The 24,492-nt window shown below is 43.8% G+C and overlaps 1 protein-coding gene across 2 annotated transcripts; it reads right to left on the bottom strand.

Annotated features, from left to right (window-relative positions):
* Positions 1-351: 351 nt before the first annotated feature.
* PPTC7 (protein phosphatase targeting COQ7) lies at positions 352-22,561 on the bottom strand. 2 transcript variants are annotated; one of them, XR_010990462.1, is made up of 7 exons: positions 21,835-22,561; positions 12,099-12,278; positions 9,180-9,378; positions 6,273-6,396; positions 4,256-4,385; positions 2,629-2,984; positions 352-2,286 (listed from the first exon to the last, which is right to left on the bottom strand). XR_010990462.1 is itself a non-coding variant. In XM_068163419.1 (6 exons), the coding sequence occupies exons 1-6, from the start codon at positions 22,034-22,036 to the stop codon at positions 2,926-2,928; spliced, it is 894 nt and encodes a 297-aa protein (XP_068019520.1). In that variant the 5' UTR covers positions 22,037-22,561; the 3' UTR covers positions 352-2,925. The 2 variants fall into 2 exon arrangements, 1 of the variants encoding a protein (XP_068019520.1); XM_068163419.1 differs by having other exon boundaries at positions 352-2,984.
* Between the last annotated feature and the right edge of the window lie 1,931 nt (positions 22,562-24,492).

The raw sequence follows: 24,492 nt of genomic DNA, 5'->3' as shown, positions 1-24,492 counted from the left end.
TTTTTCTTCAGATGGCTGCTCCCCAACCACTGGTTCCTGGGAACACTGCTTCTGCAGCAGCTGAGGCCAGCCTATGCTCCACTCACACACCCTTTGTCCCTCAGGGAACACCTTCCTTGTATGTTCTTCTGGTGCAGAGTCACAATAATCTAACTCCTAGAAGTGGTACTGCTCCATGCATCATTTAAAATTGATGGGATGGGCCCTGTCATTTCTTTGTCCAACTTTTGGTTTTTTGTGCGCAGACAGCTTAAGTTCATAGGAAGAAATTAGGTTTGATATGTTTAGAGTGCACATCTTGAAAAAAAACAAAAACAAGAAACAAAAACAAACCCAAAACACAATCAAGCATGTGATAAAAATATCAATTCTTTATAGTACAGTATTGCTTTATAAACAGATGGAAAAGCTATAAGCTTTACTGGTCTTTGGTGTGTCCAGTGAGGGATAAACTCATGGTTTCTAAATCAAAATCCAAATTTGTTCTTTATTTAAAAAATAAGAATAATAAAATCACAATGTGATATGAGGCAAACGGCTTTGTAGCTACTGCTCAGCTGAGAAGGTTCTAAGCGAGCCTGAGGCAGCCCAGCTCTGTGGGGAGGCCAAACCCTGGCCTGGCAGAGCTCAGCCTGAGCACCTCACCCTGCTCCTCCAGCCGAGCCACGCACGTCTCCCAACCTAGAGCTCTAGAAACTGAGGGGGAAAACAACGAGGGCTGGGGACGAGCGTGCTGAGAGCAAGGGGTCAGAGTGCAACACAGGTCTGCAGGGTCAGCGTTTTAAGTTCAAGGGAAAGAAGAATTGATCAAATATGCTCTAATCAAGAAGCGTGATAGTAAATACTGGAGAATAAAATGTAAAGACACACAGAACCGAGAGAGGAGCACCTCTCCCAAGCGCTAGAAACAAAGCCCTGTACTGCAGTGTGAATACATTCCTTCTAACGAGACAGCTGGACACAGCTTGTTCAGCTTTAAGAACACGACGAAGACTGACAATTTGTGCAAAGTTATCCACCACTCACTGCTCATGGATCGCAAAAAACTCATTAATTTGTCTTCATTAACACAATAATCCTCCCTGTACCCTCACCAAAAATAGCATTTTGGTCAAGTCAGGGTAGTTAAGGCATTTTGACAAGTCCTTACAAGGTGATTTAAAATAGATCGCTAAAGGTTACGCCAATTTAGGAATAGCAGATAAATTACTGAAGAGCTTCCAAATTAATCACTTACTGTAACTGAAATGCCTGTTACAAGCATGATGCATTGAAATAGAGTAAAATGACATGTACATGGTACATGTTAAATGACCTTAAATAAAAGCTTGACATAGTTACGCAAATATACAGTACAAGTCCACAAAAAAATTTTCTTTAAACAGGTTGAGGTAACCTCAAACTTAAACAGTTTTAATACAATAAACCAGGTAGTAAAAATCTCCTTTTGAGAGCAGGTAAGATTCCTTACTGACCAAGTTTAACTGCACTCACCTAAACAGCGACATTACCCGACTCTTTATAATATAAAAACATGGCTTTAATTTATTTCTACAGACTCCTCTACCAGCAAAAAAGTTAATGAAAAACTGACCAAAAAATATATATATCTTTACAGCTATCAGCTTTTTGTATGAAACTCAGAAAGAAAAAAAACAAAACACCAAGCTTGCGAGAATGGGGAAGGGGGGGGGGGGAAAACAAACGTGAGCTAGTGTCATTGGAAAGGAAATGTACTATTGCAAAGTGGCTGTTAGATAACTGTAAACATCATTAAGGTTCATTCCCAGACCCTTCCACTTTCCTCACTGAAATGTACGTTTTTGCTGATGATTCATTAATACTCCACATTTCTGCCCTTGCTGCTGCTGCCCCAGCGTAAGCAAAGAGGTGCTTGTTTGGGAGCCAGGTAAGGATCGACCGGACCTACGCTGGTGCAGCATATTCTGTTCTACCCCGGTGGGAACGGCAATTATTAACACCAATTAGGGTTCATGAACGGCAGAATCACCTACCCGAAGCAAAGATGCTCAGAGTTGAGGATGAGCTGTTCTTTGTGCAACCTCCCACGGCAGCATTGATGCCACGTCACCCCGCGCTGGCGAGGTGGGTTAAAATGCTAAAAAGGGCCCCAAGCTTTGGCCAGCTCAGCTTTTGGAGACTGAGTTTTAATTTTTTGTTTTTTTAAAAATAAAACATAATAATTTATCCACAGCCAAAACATCCAGATACCAGGCCTGTTGTGGACGAATGATCTGCAGAACTTTTAAGATCACAGTTAAGCACCTGAAAAAAAAAAATAATCAATCACAAAATACATCTGCATCCATCTAACTTAAACTATGGTGGTTTGAAATTCCATACTAGAAAAGGCTCCTAGGCTGACACCATGGATGGCAAGAGCAGAATGTTTACAGCAGTTAGAAATCTCCTGAAAACCGGAGCTTGGAAACACGAAACCTCAGCTATCACTGTAACAAGACTATGCTTATGGAACTGTGGTCTGCAACATACCCCCTAACGAACAGTGAGCATTTCGAGTAAATAGAGTAATATGCCCTCTTGCAGAGGTTGTAGCTATTGAATCTAGTTTGAAAGATAACCCAATTCTACTCCTCTCAAAGTCACCTCTCAAAGGCAGAAACAATATGGGATTGATCCTCCCCCTCTTAACGGCAACGACTAAGCTCTGAAAGACATGCTTCAAGCCTTGAGCTTCTTTATCTTTTGCTGGCAGACAAAGACCAGTGTACTACGAGAGTGGTTCTGAACAAGGACGTCAGTTGTGTCTGAGGACAGGCAACGAGCTCAAGAACTGGCCGCTGAGATCGGCTGCGAAGGAAGAAAGCGATCCTGCCAGCAGGAAACCGTGAGAGGCTGGGAGCTCGGGGACAACGGAACGTCAGGAGCCGACACGCGGGCAGGTCAGTCTGTGTACTCGGCTACAATAGAAAGAAGGACGGTGATGTCATCTGGTTTTCCCCCTGTAAGGAAAGAGAAGTACAATCAATTCATCAAATCCAGCCACAGCAGCTCATCATCTGATCATTCCCTCATGGAAAGCTCTTGAAAAAGACAGTTTCAATATTCCAAAGCTGGTTTGGAATACTGCTCCCTCCACCTGCTTTCCAAAATGCAGCTGCACAGAGCTGTAACATTGAACTCATCCAATGAGCACTCTCCTCAGCTGCAGGAGATCACAAGCTGCTAAAAGGAGGGCAGAACCTTGAATGCTCCAAGCCAGCAGAACTTTCTGACAGACTACTGAACAAATGTACCAAAGCCCACCACTGCTTTGGTACAAGCTCCTCAGGAATTTCTACTGTAAATCAAATACCTCTCTGCCATCTTCTCCAGCACTATATTACTGCATCTTCCTAACAGCTACTGAACATTTTCAGCAGTTACTTTTCAGACCTCCACAGCCAGAGCAGCACGCTCAGATCCTGGAGAAATGGCTCAGGGAAGAGGTGATTTGTTTTGTTACAGTCTCAATTCTGCAGCGTCACTGCAGAATGACTGAGCTTTGTAACCACAATGAGCCTGAGCTTTACAGGCAGTGGCTCTAGCCCAGGGAGAAATGCTTAAGGGTCTTGCAGAAAATCCTGCTCTCCCAATACAGAGATAATGAGAACATCTTCACCAGAATTACATTTATTTAAAGAGAAAAAAAAAAGAAGAAAAAGAGCAAGATGTTTGATAGGGCTCTGAACTCTGCCAGGTTTTACTGTCTTCCTGGAGCACAGGGAATAGAACCAATGTAGAGATCAGAAGCGGGGTACTAATGGTACAACGCTCAGAAATTCCAACCCCCCAAAACCACCAAAGAGTGATCAGAATCTGGGCTACAAAGCACCAATAATGGAAAACCTTAAAATAAAACCAAAACCCAACCCCCACACACACACCTAGCTCCAAGGAACAAGACAAGCACAGTTTCCCCAAGTACCCAGAGAACTTGTACCAGGCAGGATTCCTGGGGCAGGAGTGTACTTATTAGATAAGAAAGTCCAATGGAAAGCCAGAGCACTGTGCTCTCGGTGTTCCAGCTGCTTCCCCACGGGAAGCTTCTAAGCAGCGGGGCCTGGGCTGACTCGCGTCAGGAGCTGGGGTCCTTGCCAAACCTTGGTGCTCTCCTGCCAACCCCAGCCTTTAACACTCTGTTTTCCTATCAGATTTTGGAACAGCAGAACTTCACTTTGCTTGAGATTTCTCAAAGATAGCAGGAGTGGGCGGAGAAGAAAAAAACCCTTACCTCTCACATTCAATCCATTGTCACATGCAAACTGTGCGAACGGCGACATGTAAGTGGGATCATACGCCAGCTCGTGAGCTTGCTCAGCAATGCTTCTGGCAGTCTGCTGTATACTCTCATAGTTGGAGTTCTAAATTGATGAGGGAAAAGTTTATTCTTGTAAAAAAGTCATCTGGTAGTTGTTTTGCTGGTGTGTGTCATTTTCAGAGACTCTTGACTGCCAGACCCCTCCCTCAGATGAAAGCACTAGTTGGCACTTTCTTTTCCAAAGGGAACCCTCACCACCTTTTGGGATTTGTAAGTTTGGGTTAGAACTGCAAATCCTCACAGGTGAAGTCCAGACCTCTACTCCCTACCAGCAGCTACAAGACTTGGGTTTGGGGGATCTGTACAATTTAGAAATTCAGAAGACTAACCTTGCAAATAGCCTTAACAGTCTCACCTCAGGGAAGCAGGGAATTTAACAGCTCTCCTAGCAGTTCCCACTGACAGAAGCAGCAGGCTCCGCTGAAGTAATTATGCTTTGCCTCGAATGGCAAGTTTTACTTCTCTGACCTTCTTACCCAAATGGACAAGAGCACATACGGGAAGAAGGGGCACTTTAAAAGTTAGATGAGAAGACATTTACTGAACACACAAACTTTCAACTAACTGAATTTTAAGTGCCTTCTAAAATTTCTGTTTCAGCAACTCTGCTGCTTTACTCCAATGCTTTTCTTGCTCAAGCCAATAGGACGTGTCAACCAGCCACTGCTCCTTGTTTGTAACGATTTTAAAAGGCCCTCTCAGCTCAGGAGTCTTCCTCAAGGTTTGGGGAGTTCGCAGGCAGTTAAATGATTAACTTTGGCCCAACCTCCCAGGGACGTTCAGTGCTTTTCCCAAGCACGCCAAAAGGTGGAGCTCAACGTTCTTCCACAAGGGAATTCCACCTCCAGTGCTCGCCCAGTAACCTCACCCCTGCGCAGCAAAGGGGAGCGCAGCCGGCAAGGGTAGGACCTGGCCCTCCCGACCCCTCACAGCGAGCGGATGGTCTTCAGTACACTCATTACCTTTGCTAACCAGATTAAAGCCCTTGGGACAGCCTGTGCTCACATTTTCCATTTCACAGCACAGCTGCTCAATTTCAGACCTGAATATCTCACTGAGGGCAGAGGGACGGTTGGGACTGCAGGGAGGAGGAAACACCAGAGCCTGCCTGATGGGCAGAGGCCTCTCAGACATTGTGTCTCCAAGGACCCATTCCCTGTCTGACACTACCTTTTTGTAGCTGCAGGATAAGAGCAGGCAAAATTCTTTTAAACCACACTGTAATTCTGTGTGTTAACCTTATTTGCATTTCATAAACTGATTTCCTCAGGGAGGTTATACATATTGATATACCCTACGTATACTTTCCTTTCTGTAAAGTAAATAGCCTTAAGCTAAACATTCTCATCCCAATTAAAATATTTTAATGCACTTCTACTATTTAGAAAGAACCTTTGTGGTCACTAACCTGGAAAAGTTGCCAGAAAATCTGTTTTACAGAACATTAAAGATTTTCAAGCACACACGACCCATGCTACTTTACAATTGCTGGTTTACAACCCTCTAGAAAAGCTTCTGAATATTGTTAAGTGTTTAGCTCCCCCCTCAAACAACTCCTGAGACAATGGTGCATTTTCATGTATATAAACCACAACCTGCAAGCACAGATAGAACACAATGTGTGTGCAGCTGGCCAAGGGTGCTAATGAACATTTCCCCCCCTCCCATCACTAGTTAGTGACATGGGACCAGATGCTGCTAGGGGAATTTATGCTCAAGCTGCTGCTTCTGGATTCAGCCTGGCTGCAGACCCAGGAGACAGCCAGCATCCCCTTTATGTGTGCTGTTAACTGAAAAGCCCCTGAACAGCAGCACTTTGTGCTGGCTTTTTATATAAAACACAGAATTTACATGTATAAAAAGTGATGGCAGTAGCTGCAAGGGATAACCAGGGCAAAAGATGTGAGAGATTCAGAAAGCACACACTCACCTTCAGCTTTTTTAACTCCTGCAGAATCATGTAGTCAGGCATGTTGTCAAACAGTCCGTCTGTTGCAGTCAAGATAATGTCTCCAAGTTGGACATCAAAAGAAGTACTATCAGCAGCATCGGGGCTGTGAAGGTGACAAATGTGTTAAAGAACCCAACTCCAGTTCACCAAGACACCAAACAATGTCAAACTAGCACATCAACAGCTTTTGTCCTTCACTACAGTTATGTGTTGTTCTGGAAAAGGAAGAAAAAATCACTAACTGGAGCTTCTGCACCAGGGTGGCCTGTCAAGAAAGCTACCAGAGAAGGGTGGCTGCAAACAGGTACTGTTCCAGCTGTTACACAAAGGGTTTGCATTTAAAATTCCCAGGTGAACAATCCTGCAAATGCATCTGCTTCCCCAGTGTATCGCCATGGAAACCAGTAAGCAGAACGGTGGCTCAGGACTTCCTGCTCCCTCATCTTGAGCATTTAAGAGAGCTGCACTCGGAAGGACAGTTCAGAACAGCAACAGTCAAAATACTTCATGATTCTGAATCACTGCCTATAATGCAATGGAATATGAAATACATCCGGAAATCACCACCAGGAGACCGTGGCCTCTTGGGTCTATTTATGTCTAATCCATTACACAATACCAAGGGAGTAAAAGAAATAAAATTGAAAAAAAAAATAAATCTCTATTTTGGTCACAAATATTGCTGCAAAACCTGACTCTCAGCGTAACTAAAGACCCTTGAAGAATCTATAAATGAAGGGTTTGTTAACAGGAGGAACCACTGCATCAGAGCCTTGAGCGGTTGCTCAAGTAAGAGGTGTCCCTGCCCATGGCAGGTGGGTTGGAACTAGATGATCTTCAAGGTCCCTTCGAACCAAAACCATTCTATGACTATCCCAGGCCATTTGGCTATGTCCAAAAGCAGCAGAGCTGCTCTGCTCAAATGATTTGTAGCTTCAGGAAGGTTAAGAGAGTGAAGATTCCTGAATGCCTATGCCCATATATAGCCAAACTGAACATCTAACTGGGACAACCAATGAGAAAAAAAAAGAGGTAGTGGAGAAGCCTTTCGACAGCACAGATGAGTACTAATTAACGTCAAGAAGAGCGCAGAAACTAACCAGAGAGCTATAATCACGATTCAGAATTGAAGTGTGGGAGCTCATTTATCTTGTGCTTTCCTCATTCAGTGATGACTCAGATGACTTTGCTTGCCTGATTTCTCCTGGCCATTATCAATTAACCTTGTGCTATTTGTTTGTTGCCTTCCCAGAGATAACACAGTCCCAGAAAAATTTAGATTTTTACAGCTCTGGAATTTCAAACAATCATTTTATTTTAGGCTAATAAATAGGTTGCATTATTTCAGGGTTCTAATTTTAGGGTTCTAATTCCCTGGCTTCCTCAATGGAGTCTGATGATGAAGTAATAAAACCACATGCATGAAAGGTCAGGAGTTTCAACAACGTAACCCAAGGTTTCAAAAAGAGCTCTTTTGGCACTGAAGTCATAACCTTGACTGCACCAGCCTTCGTGTTTCTTAGAATCAACCTGAGTCCAAGCCTTGCATCAAAACCTTACCATGCATTCCCCATGTACTCTGGTCACTCTGAGGACCACTCTATCATCTTCTTGCATTCAGAACAGGCCTATCACTTCACCTGTGTATAGCCTTTCACAGAATCACCAAGGTTGGAAGAGTCCTCAAAGATCACCAAGTCCGACCTGTCACCACAGACCCCATGACTAAACCATAGCACCAAGTGCCACATCCAATCCCCTCTTGAACACCTCCAGGGATGGTGACTCCACCACCTCCCTGGGCAGCACATTCCAATGGTGAACGACTCTCTCAGTGAAGAACTTTCTCCTCACCTCAAACCTAAACTTCCCCTGGCACAGCTTGAGACTGTGTCCTCTTGTTCTGGTGCTGGTTGCTTGAGAGAAGAGACCAACTCCCTCCCAGTTACAACCATCCTTCAGGTAGTTGTAGAGAGCAAGAAGGTCTCCCCTGAGCCTCCTCTTCTCCAGGCTAAACAACCCCAGCTCCCTCAGCCTCTCCTCACAGGGCTGTGCTCAAGGCCTCTCCCCAGCCTTGTTGCCCTTCTCTGGACACCTTCAAGTGACCCAATGTCCTTCTTAAACCGAGGGGCCCAGAACTGGACACAGTACTCAAGGTGTGGCCTAAGAGCTGTATTTTAATCCATATTTGAAACCTGGGTTTTGGTTTTAATTTTTAAATGAATTTTCCATTACTGGTAAGCCTTCACGAGTTGGATGATAGCTCAGTCTGACATTCTTAGTACACAAGACACAAGTACAAGTCTGCCTTTGAAGCAGCTCATTGCTGTGAACAGATTGTCCTTTTCCAATACTCTCATTCCCAGCTTGGTGTTCCGCCAAAGGTTTTTTTGCTGGTTTTGGTCAAATACAATATGCTGCGGGAAACACGAGTTACAGTCACATGCCCCTCTGCTCTATTCTTCAAGTGCTTGCTACCCCACTGCCAAGATATCTAAATTAGCGTACTCCAGACCAGTCTCAAGAGAGCACAGACAGGGACTGGGAACGAGAGCTGCTGGTGAAACCATGCAGGATGATCAACACACACACCAGCTGCAGTCTTATTTTGCAGCAGCTTTACTGAGCAGCAGCTTTCCATGGATCAGAACGTGCCTGGTGCACACCACTGACTGTGGCAATACATCATCATGGATGAAAAATCATTAGCCCAATCAATTCAGAAATGCTGCCTGTGCAACAGCACACAACGTTTGAGGACAAAGAGAGAAATGTTCAGGTTACCTCAAGACAAGGGGGGAGGCAGGTATAGGATCCTTTGTCTGGGACCTACTGGGAGCTGATCTCATCTACAGATTAAAAATTTAAGCTCTTCTCACATCTTACCTGTCACTTAAGACAACTCCTTCTGCTTCTGGTGGAGCTATTGACAGTTGGAACGGAGTGTTGAAGTAATGCTGCTGCTCATCAGATCGATGGACTACTTCTCCCCCCCGGACCACCAAAAATCCAGAATCTCCCAAGTTGGCTGTATGTAAACGGTGACTTGTCCTGTCCAGAACGACTATACACGCTGTGCTGCTTCCTGCAGACAGAACAGGAACTGAGTTAGCCCTGCAGAACATATTTGTTCTCTCACTGATTTGATTCATACTGCAATTATTCACATATTCACCCCAGCTTACAAGAGAAATGGAAATACTCAATAATGCCAAAATTAATACATGATAAAACCAGCAAAATGCCAGAAATCCCTGCAACACAAACCATGATTTTTGTGCAGAACTTACTTTTTCTGCTTTGATTTTGGTAAACACATTATGCTGACAAATACCTGGTTTGTTCCACTTTATTTACAGTTTTCCATCCCACCATATGTCAGCACATTCTGCTATAGGGCTGGATTGACAGAACTCACATAAAATACTGAAATTCCCAAATCATGGAGATAATAGAATTCTAGCAGCATCCATACAATGCTAGGCACTCTCCATACAGTTTCACTCACCAGCTGTAAATAAAGCACACCAAATAAAGAACTGCTTGAAATTAAGTATTAGGCCTTAATGTGTGACTCTTGTCAGAACATTAAAATGCTTTTCTTTCTGGTGTGGCTCTGTGGAGCTACCTTCATGTGCAAAACAATAAATCCCGTCACGTCTTCAGGATATGAACTTTACAACTTTAAAGAAAAGACGTTTCAGAGACAAATACAGTTCCAGGTCAAAGAAGGACAGAACAGAAAAAAATGTCTACTTGTCAGCCATGCTCAGGACTATCCCAGCCATGCCTGAGGGCACTGAGGAATTCTTGGTTCATTCACTGGGATGGAGCCACCAGCTGTGCTTGGTTGCAAGCCACAGAACTAACTGTGCTGCAAAGATATCCATCCACAGACTACATCCTTTACAGCAAAGGGCCATTACTGACTTTCTGCAGACAGGACAGCACAGCCACCTTAAGAACTGTCATTCCTTTTATTTCCTCCTTTGAAGAGTGTGAAATAAAGCTAAAGCGTTACCTCACATCTGCCTTTAACCTAAGTCCCCATATCACTGGCTGGTTCATCTTCTATCCTAGTGTCCTTCCAATGGAAGCCTCCAAGCAGAGCTACACACTGGGAACACCACAAGCTTGCTAAGCTTACAAGCAGGCTTGCTAATGCCAGTCCAGTTGGCTCTGGACATCACCTCTTCCAGATGTTTCCCTTTCCAGTACATGGAGCTCCCCGTGATATACTTGCACTTAGCCTCTTTGCTAATGCATAAGACCTTCTCCACTCTCACTGAAATAGCAAGTTAAAACAGTACCTTAGGAAGTACTCAGATTTGATGTGGCAGTATCCAAGATTGTTCTGCCACACAAGAACAGTGTTTAGACAACAAGTGGCACAGTTTCCTCCCATTTCAATTCTATTTTAAAATACTGGCTAGATTCAATTCTGATGAACTTAAAGAGACTTACAACAACAAGGAAAAGCTATTGCCTAATGGATCCTCTTTAATGAAGTGCTCTTCTTTCACTTTATTTTTAAAATAAAGTGAATTGCCCTGTTGTGGCAATTCCAGGGTTTTATTTCTCCTTCTAAAAATACTGTTCTTGGTTAAAGGAGAAACACTGAGGATCATTAGTTTCAAATTCTAACTCTATTAGCAGAGTGTAACCAGGAGGCCATGTGTGGAATGCAGATCTTGTGACTCAGCATAGGCTGCTTTTCAGAACTAGAAAGGTCAAGCCAAGCAGGGCTGCCTCCCTCTGCAGAGCCCTTGGGAGAGCTCTCACCAGTGGCCCACTTTGTAGATCACTTACAGCCTCATCTGCTTTACACAAATAAGCACCACTAACCACACAGAATCCTAATGTAATTACTGACTACAGCTATTTTAGTGAGACTTAAGGTCACTTCTGAGGTTTGAACCTATTCTTTAGGCATATAATGCGAGAACATCTGTTCCCAAGCTCAGCAGACAAGTTAAATATAGCTTACACAGCACTCTTCTGGCACAGAAGCTTAAGGTCAGGTGAGAAGCATGCATATCACACAGGGCAACATTTTCTTGGTGCACAAGGGGTCACATGCCCTTCAGAAAAGTGTTCTGTTTGCAAGGTTGGCAGCTGAGGCCAAACCTTGCCCCTCTACCTGCTCACCATTCCCAAGGCAGCTAGGTGCCCTGCCTAAAATAAAGTCTGATAGAGAATACGCTAAGCATCTGCTTCCAAAAAGACAAAAAAAACCCAAGACTGTAATGAATTCCCCTCACACAATTATAAAAATAATACACAGCAGCAGCGATATAAACTGCTTCAGTCAACCAGTTTAGTTTGGAATTTATTGGACATAAAAGGCAAGAGGAGCAGAACTGCGTCCAGTTCTCGTCAGAAATGCTTTTGCTTGCAGAGCTGAAGCCACAACCAAGTTTTCAACAGAGAACAGTTATTTATACGTACATAACAGAGCAGGAGCGCACATGCCAGAGCGTGTTCTGCTGCAGAGCTCATTTTGCAAACTCCCTGCAAGCACTGGTGAATTACCACCCTTTTTTGTTTGCATGTTATAGATATATGCACACATATATGTATATTTTAACACACACACACACAAATGTTCCCTGCATTTCTAAATCAAGTTTTTAAAAGCACAAGAGAAATTAATGATGCTACAGCACCTACATTCCTGTGGGTTTGGTTAATTAAGGTCTGCCTGCAAATTTGTTGCAGAAGCTGACAGCAGATTTAAGCAACCTTGACCAAGTACACGTCTAGACAACAAACAGAGATCCAAGTTATTGATGTTTGCTCTCTTACCAAGCAAAGGTACTTTGTTCTGCAGCAGCTCACAATAACCTGCGGTGAGGATCCCAACAGGATTGCTTGGTACAAACCGTCCTTCTTTAACTAAACGTTCACAAGTTCGCATTAGAGTCCCTGAGAACTGAGAAGGGTCAACCCCATAGTCTCTCCAGCCGCCAACACCATCTGCTACCCCTAGAAGGAAACAGAAAAAGAGTTAGATGAAACAAAAAGGTTTTCAAAACAAGGTTTTTAGCTTTTGATATCACTTATGATACTCAGTAGCTAAAATGTATGACATAGCACCTGCCTGAAAAACATTCTGGATTGAGAAAAACAAACTTTTTAAGCATTAAAGATAACTTCTGACATTAGCTCCTAAGCAAACCTCTAAATATCATCTGAATTGATGAAGAAGAGGTCAAAATCTAGTGGTGTGAACTCTGCAAGGAGGCTGACTTCACTAGTAACAGGGATTTTGGTAGGATGAGGGGGACTCAATCCCATTAACCTTTGACTATTCCATTAAAAGAGAAGTAGTTTTATTGGTTTTAAATGGGAAGTTGTTAAGATTAGGTAATACAGAAGTTACAAACTCTTCCCCACTACTCAGTAGCCCAAGTTTTTTTCTCAAGCTACTTGTTCCCATGAAGGATAATGTTTTCTACTTGGTAACATCCATTTCCGTGGAAACTAAGCTCCCATTTAACAAGTGTATTCAAAAAACACCTAACCAACACCATGTTGGGCCCTGCCCCTTCCAAAGAGTTTGCTGCTTACAGCTTCAGCCAAGCAAGAGAAAAATAACATCCAGTCAAATTTCATTCAGTTATTCAAACCAATCTAGATTATCAGAGAAATCAGACCCGTTCTGCCGCAGTTTGGGAAGTTTCTGAGGCAAAGAGCAAAGATGGATAGAGAAAGGTGGGGTGCTCAGGGGAAGATAAGCAGCAAATATGACATTCTGCTGGCCATTTGGCTGAGATATTTTGAACTTTCTCAGCTGGCCTTACTGATAAAAGACTGTCTGAAGGTATTATTTATGAAATAGAAGTATTTCTCCTTGGAAATTTTCCCCCCAAAATCTTTTTGATCCTCAGCATGTGAAGGACCAATCATTCCAGGCACGGGTTTCCATGACGTAATAAAGCTAAAATAGGATGTTCATGATAAAACACAAAGAGCCAGTTTCAGAGCTCAGACTGTGCTGAAGAACAACAATCCCCTTAGAAAAGAAAAAAAAATAAATAATAAAACAAAAAGCTACTATTAGCAAAGGCACAAAAATTTGACTGAGAAGGTAAACCCCAAGTTTGCCTCATCTACAAACGCCCTTCACATCGGACACTATCTGAAACCGAGACGGAAGCTTTAGAGCTGACCTTGGCACGAACTATAATCTGACAAGAGGTTATAGCCAGATTCTGAACAGCCTATCAACATTAATCAGATTTCTCCCAAAAATAGTGCACAACCTTTGAGACACCTGCTTTGCCCCTTGGCTTTCTTAGAAGAATGCTGGAGGAAGGCAAATCCCTGTATTCACCACTTCGGCCCAGACCCTTGGGAAGAAGCTCCCGCAAAAGCCACCCCGGCATTCTCAGAAATGCCTTTTCTGGTTTCTTCAAGAACAACCTAATCTAATCCTCTCATTACAGGTCCCACAACCTGAGGTTAATACTGGATTAACCCTTCGTTTTCTGCTGCCACAGACAGAGATTATTGAGAAAAAGTTGTAGTTCTAGAATTTCAAATAGACACTAAGCTGCAGTTGAGATGATGACACTTGCCTTACATGGAGTTACCAGAAGAATGGCTTTTTGCCCTTTAAGATGAACACAGCCCAGTGGTACCTGGGTTTGCTACACTGCTGTGCTGACAACAGAGCTAATGCAAAGAGAAAATGATGTTGGACAAGTACTCTCTCTCCAAAGACTTTGGTTCCTAAGGTGGTTACAAAACAAGCTCAGCAGATGTTATGGAGTCCCCTCAAGCAATCAACAAACCATTTTTGCACTACCTTCTTGGGAAAAATGTCTATAGGAACACTACAGCAGTAGTACAGAGTACAAGAAAGCTGTCACGGCAAGCACCTGAGAATGTTCATTACCAAAATCTGTTTCAAGTATTAAAGCAAAAATAAGAGCATGCCACCTGATCTCCTTTGCTCACTTCTTACTCCAGGGCAGGAAATCTGAATCCATAATCATGGCAGCACAGTCCATACTCTATCTTGAGCCATGAAATGGCTTTGTCTGCCTGCCTTCCTGTCTGCTTTCAGCAAGCTATAAACAGCTTTATGTACATTCTGCAAGGGCCTTCCAAGACAATCACCCTCTAGATGGTCCTGGCTTAGCTCTGCACTACACTTCAGAAAACAGATTCTCTGCCTAACAATCAACTTGTGTTCCTGCAGGCACAGGAACAAACAGGACCACCAGTCATGAGTAGGCCCCACAGTACGTAACACCTCCACAGCTCTTCAACTCAGGTACCACCATCTTTTTCTTGTCCTTTCCCTAAAAGGACAATGTAGGGTTGTCTGCAAAAGTTTGGGGGTTTTCCCTGCCTTTCTTTCCTGACAAACCACACCACCACCTGTATCTCTAAAAGGTGCTAAGTCAGTACACTTAGTTTACACTAAATGACCTTGTTGGCTTCCAAAGCATGGTTCATAAACACTGCCAGAGCAAGCAAATGCTTCCTCCTGCTTCAGCACAGAGCCAGCAATTCCTGCTGCCAACAATATCAAAGCACATTCAAGAACCCCTATATCACCCAGAAAACACCTCACTAGATCAGTTTTGCTTTGAAAGAAGATTTTAATAGTGCCAAAGATCTTTATCTATCCTGTCCTATCTGCAGCATAGTTACAGTGTCTTGACATTTCTCATTCTCAACACAAACTGAACAGGAAAGGAATGTGTGATTTAAAAATAAACTAAATAAAGTGCTACTGAAATACATGAAATGGAAATGAGAATAAAGTTTACGAAAACGTTTTGATAGATGATATGCAGGAAACAAGGAGCAAAACTGTTTGTGAGATATTTCAAACTCCTGAAGTGGCAAAGCCTGAAAACTCAACTGATAAAAAATGGACAAGCTTTTTTTATGTGCTAACATGTTTCTTTTGTCACCAAGGGAAAATTCAGAGGTACTTCTACTAGCAGCATCACTGTCAAGGAATAAAGCCAAGCTCTAGTCATGTATATTATTTTTGGTTTCATCTAAGACCAAAAAAACCCACCCTAAATACTCAAAGTAACTACTGCCTCAACAAGTTCAAATGATTACTCAGCTTGTCATTTCCTCTCATTTCACCATAAAACATTAAATACTGTTTTCTAATATCTACCATTTAACTTAAAGATCTTAATCTTACAAAAGAGGAATTACAGGACATTTGAGATGAACTGAGAGGAACTCTTGAAATGGAACTGTACACTTGATTTCTTGTAAGCCATTCAGTAAACCAGAAATCGTATTTCCTTGGATTTTCCCCTGTTCAAGCCCATGCAGAAATTATCCAAAGATCCCTGTGACACAGTGAAATGCCTGTGGCAAGATGAACCACCACTGTAAATAAAGCAATTGAAAATTTCACAATAAATTACTTCAAAACAATAAATACTTCTCAAGTATTTAACCTTCCTATGGAGTCTTCTCAGAATCATTGGGAGTTAACACTCTACTACATTGCCTTCTGCTGGGAAAAGACACAAATACTACTGCCAGATCAAATACTTGCTGCATGTGTCAGTCCAAAAACTGGCTCTTTCTAACTCCTGATTCAGTGTATCAAGATCTGTCAGGGGGTTGGGAGACAGTTGTAATGAAGTTTCCAAACAAAGCACAAGGAACTCCTGCTGCAGCACTGAAAGGGAGCAAGTGAAGAGACCAGTACAGAAACTGGTTAAAATGTACTTCAAAATGATAAAAGCCCCTTGGGATAAAGTACCAGTTAAAATGCAAATGTGAAATTTTGACTGCCTGCACCCAAGAGGTTAACTGCTGAAGCCTGGGGAACAGCTAGCACTGGACCTAGTAACACGCTACTACTCACTGCACCCTTCTGTAAGCCACATCCTCAGACGTTTTACCTAGTTCAGAGCAAATATAAACTCAACAAGCTTAAAGTTCAGAACAAAATTATAATAATCAAACCCTGCTCCAGATAAATAATGTTATGAGTGGCAGTTAGCTGGCAAGCTGCCCATGGTCAGAGTCCAAAAATATCACCCTGTCCCCAAAATCTCCTGAAATAATAGTATTTTCAGATGTTGCATCAGCTAAGAAGAATCATCAGACACGGAAGCAGCAGGCAGGCACAAGGGTGCCAGCAGAAATTGCTTTTGCATGCAACCACAATTAACTTTGTAAGACACTCCACACACCCTACTGAACTTTCCATTTCTTGAGATCCTTACCCAAATTAGAGATGAATCACTCAAAGGAACATCAGAAGAATGTATTTGTGTCTGAATCAAATATAGTAAAAGGCTAAAATGATAACCAATCTGCAGCTCTACACAAGTTTGAAATGCAGCACCTTGTACTTGTCAACATATCAGAACTGAGATGAATTGATACGATTCCTTGTTTTATCAGTAATGACATAAATCTCACACCCAGACAGGTTCTGCACCAGAAGCATGGCACATACTCAAAGCCAGCACTAACTCTGAGCAGCTTCACTGGCAGTAGGTATGCAACCAAAATATTACAGCCAAATGGTGTCTATCCCCCACAAAGGTTTTAATGAAGAACTAACCTGGGTAAATTCAAATCCCTGAAGGCAGATTGTGTGTGACTGATAACCAGCTGCAGAAGGAAAGGTTACTTATTCACATTGCATTTTATAACTTACAGTAGACCTTGAACCACTTTTGCATAAAATAAAGGTACTGGAAGAGTAACTGGCTAAGTGACAAGGAGCAAAAAGTAAGAAGCAAAGCGAGAGATGATGTTGAAGAACAAACTGAAGGAGGAATAAGGAACTGACAAAATTAAATTGTGCATCTGCTTCCAGAAAAAAAGCAACAGTTCTTTATCTCTTTCCCCCACCCCTATAAATATATTGGTGCTCCTGAAACAGGCTTTTAACAGCTAGATCTCTTACCTGTTTTATTTAAGCCTGAGAAATGGCTCAGGGGATTTGACGAGCTACAGGAAAACCACTATGAGTGATTTCTGAAAGTTTTGTAAGGGCTTTCCTGCTCTAGCTGGAGATGTCCCTGTGCAGTGCAGGGGGGCTGGACAGGATGACTTTTGAGGGTCCCTTCCAACTCGATTCTATGATTCTACATAGTTAGAACTATTCAAGCTATGAAGGTGCTGAGCACCCATGGAGCTTATTTTCATAGCTGACAGTAGGCCCTTGGACGATGAAAAGGGTCAAGTACTGCAGAGAGACATCAGCCCAACTGTACTGAAATTATATGCAGCCTGAACAATCTCAGGCTCACAATATTAATAGTGTGGGTGAACTAAAGTAAACAGCAGGAGATCTTTGCAACATTTCCTGCAACACAGGTATGATTAATGCCTCATCTAATGCGCTGTGTCCAGCTCTGCTTATTTCCTTCTGCGATTTCTGACAGAACCTGATTTTTGTTCAAGCTAAGGTCTGTGTATGAGTGGAAAATTCTGCTCTCAGTGAGTATTGAGATCACTTAAGTGTTCAACTGCTAATTCTGATCAGGATAGGATGTGTGCAGTGCTCTTCCAGAAACTTTGGTGAAGAATAATGACCAGACTTTAGTTTCATTCTCAGAACGAGAGCCACCACATTTCTAAGAGGTTACATTCAATGCTGCTTAAGAACAGCTCTGCTGACATTTGGATTAACTGTATTGACAAGAATGTCCTGTCAGTGAGTACAAATGTTAATGGGGATGTACCTCAACAAGTGACAATACTTAGGCTCCCATGCTAAAAAGAAAGTTTCATTTGGTCTATTACAAACTAAGACACATAGACAATTTTTTTTCAGATGACTGACTACTCCTCCTAAGTTATCCTAAGTTCTCCCAAAGCAGGTTAAGGCTACTCTGAAGCAAATATATGTATATCTATCTCCATCAGTGTGATAATTTGTGATAAGACAGCAATCTCTTCAGTAGATACAATACCAAATAAATCACTTAACATAGTCTTGTATGACCTTCATGCATCAAAGTAAGAATTGCTTTCTCCTCTATAGTTGCCAGAACAACCTTGACGTTTCATCCACAAATCCTTTTACATTTTGTACTTATCTTGATGTCAGTGAGACTAATAATATTCCAGGGGAGTTTTACAGACCTCCTACATAGGCTGCTGACAAACTCAATTTTGAAATAAAGTGCAACTCCCTTCAGGTTAGAGTAGCTGCCCCACACCACCTTTCCTCCACTCCTAAGTGAGTTCAAAATCAAGATATGCAGCAGATAAAATTTGACAACTGTTCTAACTCTACAGTGGACACACAGCATCCTGCTGCCAGACAGTTTTTGATCCTACTGCTGCTGGAGGACAGAAGTAGTTTTAAAGACCTGTCAAGTCACACTGGCTACACCCAAACTTCTACCCAGCAGAGACATTGTATAAGTGATGCTGTCACAGGATGCACATTGGTTGCTGTCATGTTTCAATAATGAGTCACACAACAGCTTGGAAAATCCATGAAAAAAAAATCAGCAAAGACATTAGAGGCATTCCTGATAAGGCAGGAATAAGCAAGAAAAGGCAGATCCTAGCAATAGAAAGAACAATCACCAGCATGAGACATCTCAAAACTTACAAACAAGTTTCCATGTTTAGTTTTCTGAAATAAGTAAAATGCTTAAATAAAGTGTTCAGGTTAATTTTAAAGATTTTGCCCCCTGCACACTGAAAATTGTGCTCATGCTAATGAGGAAAACCAGTGGCATCAGTTTCTGAAAAGGTTTTTTCCCAGCTTTGAAAACCAGTATTTCTGTCCTCAAAAGTTACACAGACACGCCTTCAGATGTGAAGTCTACCAAGTCTCAAGAAGATATTTGAATATTCTGAGGCTCTGGCCAGCCAAAAGACTTGGTGGTGAACATACAGCAAAGCAGAATGTGGTACAAGCCGCAGCAAAACGGAAACACTGGCCTGAATCATAAAGCTCTAGAGATTAACATTAGTAAAGCCATTTCCTTTTCTCAGTGATCCCTGAAGAAACACTCTGAATTTCTTGTTTCTCCCTGAGCTGAGAATGGGAAGAAAAACATGCAAATTTCACAGGTACATCCCAGACAAAAGTCAAAATAAGAGACAAAAGGACTCAAGTACATCAGTGAGAGGCCTTATCAAGCCTTTACCAGCTATGGGAGGACTGGAAACAACGTGAGTCTTCATAAGATTTCTGATGACCTTAGAACTAAGCACAGGTTAGAAGACCTGTGAATTGAATTTTCAGCCTTTAGACTGTGCAGCATACATCTAACAAAAGAAGTCTTTAGAATTTTTGTATCTGCTGTAAATAAACTGTCAACTTTTGTTTGACCTAAGAAAATCCCCAAGCATTCATGCCAAACTGCTGGGAGTAGCTCTTTCACTGATACACCACACCCAGATCCATCCTACACAAGCATGCTTCCCATAGATTGGTTCTAGAAAAGACTGGCAAGAAAGAATTGGAAATTAATTATCTGGCCTGACTTTGTCACCAGTAACTACCAGGGGAGACTAAATCTAAGTAATATATTTGAAATGTCCTGTTTTCTAAAAGCATTCTTGCTGCATCCAGTGTTCACTTTGGCTAAAACCACATGAGCCTCTTCATTACACTAACAATGAAAAATGAAGCTTGAAATTTGTTGAGGAGAAGCTAGGCAGGCATTGAGTTAGTACTGCATTTATGAAGGTCTTAAAAATTAGGCACAGGACATGAGATTTGTGGGGAAAGTAAGAGGAACTGAGGGAAGGAAAACACTGGTGCTGAAACTCATTTTGTGGCAGCGTAGAAAAGCTGTTTGAGAAAGGGAGAGGCAAAAGATGATCAGAGTAGCAGAAACAAGGAGATAGCTACTCTCTGTAAATTTAAGGACTACAGAAGAGAAAGCATCAAGTTAGACTGTATCAAAACCCATCCTGAGCATTACTGTTTGCAGAATGTACAGTGATCATGGGGTTTGGGGGGAGTGGGGGGGGTGCTGAAAAGCAATAAAGAACTAACACAAAAAGAGCCTTGTAGGGAGGGGGCTAAAAATCATCATCCTGCAGCTTTTTTATTTAAATCATTTTCTTTTTAGTACTCAAGACTTTCTGATCTGAAGCCTTCACTGCTGTTTTATCCTTAAGTGGAGCTAAAATTCTGTTTGTTTGCAAGTTGCCATGAAAATTAATGCAAAGACCAACTCAGAAATGCAATTCTCTGTTAATTCCAGCAGGAAAACAAGACAAGCTGTAGGTCCACATATGGCAATTACCAAATATGGCCAAAAGCCCCTAAACATCATCAAACGGGTGCTAATCCACCCACTTTCTCCATGCAAAGAGTTCACCTCTAAGTAAAGCAGATCCTGCATTTCTCTTAAGGGCAAATACCGATTGCTCAGTTATTTATCAGTGCTGGCCTAGTATGAACTTTAAAGGCCGCCAGCCTTAGTCACATGTTGAAGTAAGATTGTCCAGCAGCTAATTCTAACAGGAAAAAAAAAGTTTCTCTGGAACATGCACAACAGAAAAGCTTCATAGTATCTAAAAATGCATTGACCAGTTTGTCACATCCCCTTGAAAGCTGTAGCATCACCCTTAGAGTAACAGCCCTCTCAGAAACAATATTGCTTATTGTTACCTAGGACCAGCTTAGCCTGACAAAAAGCCTCAGCTACATTAAACAGCAACCAAGATATGGTGACAGCACCAAACAGTGAGAATCGACAAGCACTGTCACATCATGAGACACTGCAGTGCAATCCCACCAGTTTTAATTTTAATGAATAAATAAATAAACAAACAAATAAATAAGGGCAAAGGGAGGAAGCTCTCTTTTTTTCTTTTTTAATGTCAAAGCATTGGTGAAAATTTACTTCTGCCACTTGCTCAAAAACTAACTTTAGCAGAATGTCAGTTACCCACATTCAACCTTGGCTGCAGAGTAAAAAGGTCAAGCATTGTCAAAAGCAATGCTGGCCCTAAACTGAAGATTCCATTGATTATCTGTAATTATTCACTACTTCTAAAATCCAAACCCTTAAGATTCTTTTCACATGTGAATCCAAACCAGGGAGTGCAACCAGGGCAGCACAAATAATTGAAACTGAAGTTTGACATTTGAAACCAGTCTCAATGTCACTTTGCCTTTCACTTGACAAGGACACAGCTAAAATCAGGAAGTGTCCGTTTCAATGGTCCTTTATGTAGCAATGCAATACATATACATGGGGCTTGGTTAGTTTTAAAGTGAAATGCACTACAGGCTGTTTCTCTGGCTATCGAAGCCACTAGGCCTTACGAGCACCTACAGGTTTCAGAAGTACCAAGGCTGGGCCCCGACACCTGGCACGGACAGAACCCCATGCCAAAGGGGGACTGAGCCAGGTGCGAGCGGAGCAAAGAGCACAAAAGCTTTCGTTTGAAACAATAAAAAAAGAGAACTCGCACTGACATTTACAGGCGGAACCGGCTTCTTTGTCTACGACCACAGACTGAGCTGCTTCGCCATGTGCGGCTCAAGGAGGGGAGCTCACGACGCCGAAGCCACCTCGGCACCCCCCAGCAGGGCCCCGCCAGCACTCACCCAGCACATCTGCCGTCCGGTGCCGGGCCACGAAGCAGGCGTCGTCCCCGTAGCACATGCCTTTCTTGAGGATGCCCTTACGGAAATCTTTGCCAAAGCCACAGCTGGCTGTCACCAAGCTGTAGTCACGGGAGTCCGTCTGCGAAAGGCCGCCCAGGACTGCCCGGGCTACCAGCCTGCCATACGAGAGCACCGAGAACATGGCGTGGGGAGCCCAACAGCCGAGAGCCAGGAACGCGGGGAGCCACCGGCGCAGCCGCCTCCTGACCTGCGAGCGCCCGCCGCAGGGCGCCAGCCTTCCGCTGCCCTCCGGCCGGCTCGCCTCAGCCCCGGCCGGCTCGCCTCAGCCCTTGTCGGCCCTACCTCTCCTCGGCCCGATCCGGCCCCTCTCCCTCCCCCGCCGCGGGCTGCCTCGCCCCTCCGGGCCGGCTCCCGCCCTCACCCCCGCCGCCCGCGCTGCCCCTCACGCCCCACGCGCTGACCCGTCACGGCGGGGTCTGAAGGCAGCGCCCCCGCTTTCTGCACCGCTCCCCACACTTTCCAGGCCCCCCCCCCCCGAGGGGGGCTCTAGCTGCTCCCCGGCCGGCTGGCGCTGCCCCGCAAAGGCCTCCGGACGCCCTCCCGCCGCGCCGTAGAGGTGGCTCGGTCAGAGCCGCCGGTGCCCGCTGCGGCGCCCCCGCACCCCGCCGGCCGCAGCCGCCATCTTGGCCGCGCGTGCTGAGGCCCCGGCTTTCGGCAAACGAGGGGGCGGGGAGGTCAGCCCCGCCCCGCCTACAGTGCGCTTGCGCGACACATAGTACCCGCTCTCATTGGCTCCCGGCAGCGGCTAATTTGCATGCTGCAGGACAATAACACCGGGCGGCTCCCGGCAACCCCCGCGGCAACGGCTGCGGCATGGCGAAGTGGAGTGGGGCCTGTTCGTCCTGGAGCCCAGCGGGGCAGACCCTCAATGGGCCTGTCGGTGGGGGCCGGGAGACGGTTCTCCAGCTTGCTGCAATTTTACCTGTAATTATTCTAATTAGGTTTTCGACACTAGGACAACCGAGGCGATGCCTAACCTAGATACTTGACCTCCACGCCCATATCGGGCCGCATGTCTGGCATGCTCCAAATAACTCAAAAGGACTTGGTGGCCGTTTGTACTTTCTGGCTATTAAGGACGGTTATGTGAGTCATAGCACATGAAAAATTATTTTTAAAGAGCAACTCCTCATGTTTTCCCTGAAAGGGTGCGGCTGGGGACAAAGCCAGCTCACTGCAGCGCGTGATGTTTTGTGGTTTCTGTGGAAATCCATGAAAGTGCAGAGTTCTAATCCATTTTAGGTAGGAGACATGAAATGCCAAACAAAACCCTGACCAGAAGGCCATACTGTGCAGTCATCACGCAAAAAGAAAACAGTAAAACAACTTTAATTGCAGGTGAGCATGATACAAAAGCAGCGAGCTGGCTTTCATGTGTCCTCTTGGACAGCTTCAGAGATACCAACAACTTCAAAGCACCCACACTTTAAAGACCCACCACGTTCAAAACAAACCTTAATTCTCTTTGCAGCTGGGTTTCCCATGCTGCTTTTGGGTGTATAAAATGGCTCATGCCTTTGGAAGTCTCCCAGCAGGTAACTGCACAACATGTGCAAATTTGTGCATGCACAACATGTAAAGAAGCTGCTGCTGTGTTATATAACCCGAGGTAGGTAAATAACAAAACAATAGGCAGGGGTAAATGAAGCGGAGGTAGGTGTGAAACCTGAACCCCAAGCTGACTCTGGTGAAAGGAAAAGCTCTGTGGCATATTCCATGGACCCAACCCACAGGGCATGTTATTGGAGCTCGTCATTATAACAGTGTTAAAAGACAGCATTTCACTTGCTGTGTAATGAGACAATATTCCTCCCATTTCAACTGCTAAAGGCATAAGCAGTGCATGAAAATTTTCCTCCTCAAGCTGAACTCATACCCAAATGGATTAAAAAAAATTATTCTGCCTGTTAGAATGGGGAGAAGGAAAATACAGGGAACACAAAGAGCAGCCCAGGCCTGGCCTTGGTGAATTAGAGGAGTCGTGCAGCCAAATTTGCAAAGGTGTTGGAGATAAGGGTGTGCTGCTGCCAAGGACCATCAGGGTGTGTGAGGTGACAAACTACTGACTAGGTGCCTGTCCTCAGCAGCAAAAGGTGCTGTCTCACCCCCTCCTGTATCACTAGCAGGAAAGGGAAACACGTACTTCCCCCTACTGAGTTATTCTTTCCCTCCAACTCATTCTTCCTCCTTTTCTAGGTCCCTTCTAAGGTTAAGTCCAGATTACTCATTTTTGTTTAACATAGCAGATTTCCATAATGGCTGCAATGCCAGCGTGCCCTGGGACAGCTCTGGTTAGTGTGAGGTGATCTGTCGTATACTGGCTGGGTGTGCATTGCCTTTCAACCTGTGATCTCCCACACACATCCCACTAAAACCAAGTTCCCGTGCCTCATCTGTATCCCAGAGCTGGATGGGACACTCTTCAGACTGCTTTGCCAATTAGCCATGGCTCATACATTGAGAAACTTGGCAGAGCATGACTCTGTGTTTGGGTACTGGCTCTCACACCCAGGCATGGCGCGAGTAGCTCATATGCCTCCCTCCCTGGTCACCCACCCAGACAGCCAAGAAAGACTA

Source organism: Melanerpes formicivorus, unplaced genomic scaffold (genome assembly GCF_026170545.1).
Source record: "Melanerpes formicivorus ecotype bairdi unplaced genomic scaffold, bMelFor1.0.p_v2 SCAF_72, whole genome shotgun sequence".
Lineage (NCBI taxonomy): Eukaryota > Metazoa > Chordata > Aves > Piciformes > Picidae > Melanerpes > Melanerpes formicivorus.
This window is presented reverse-complemented; position numbering and strand designations above follow the sequence as displayed.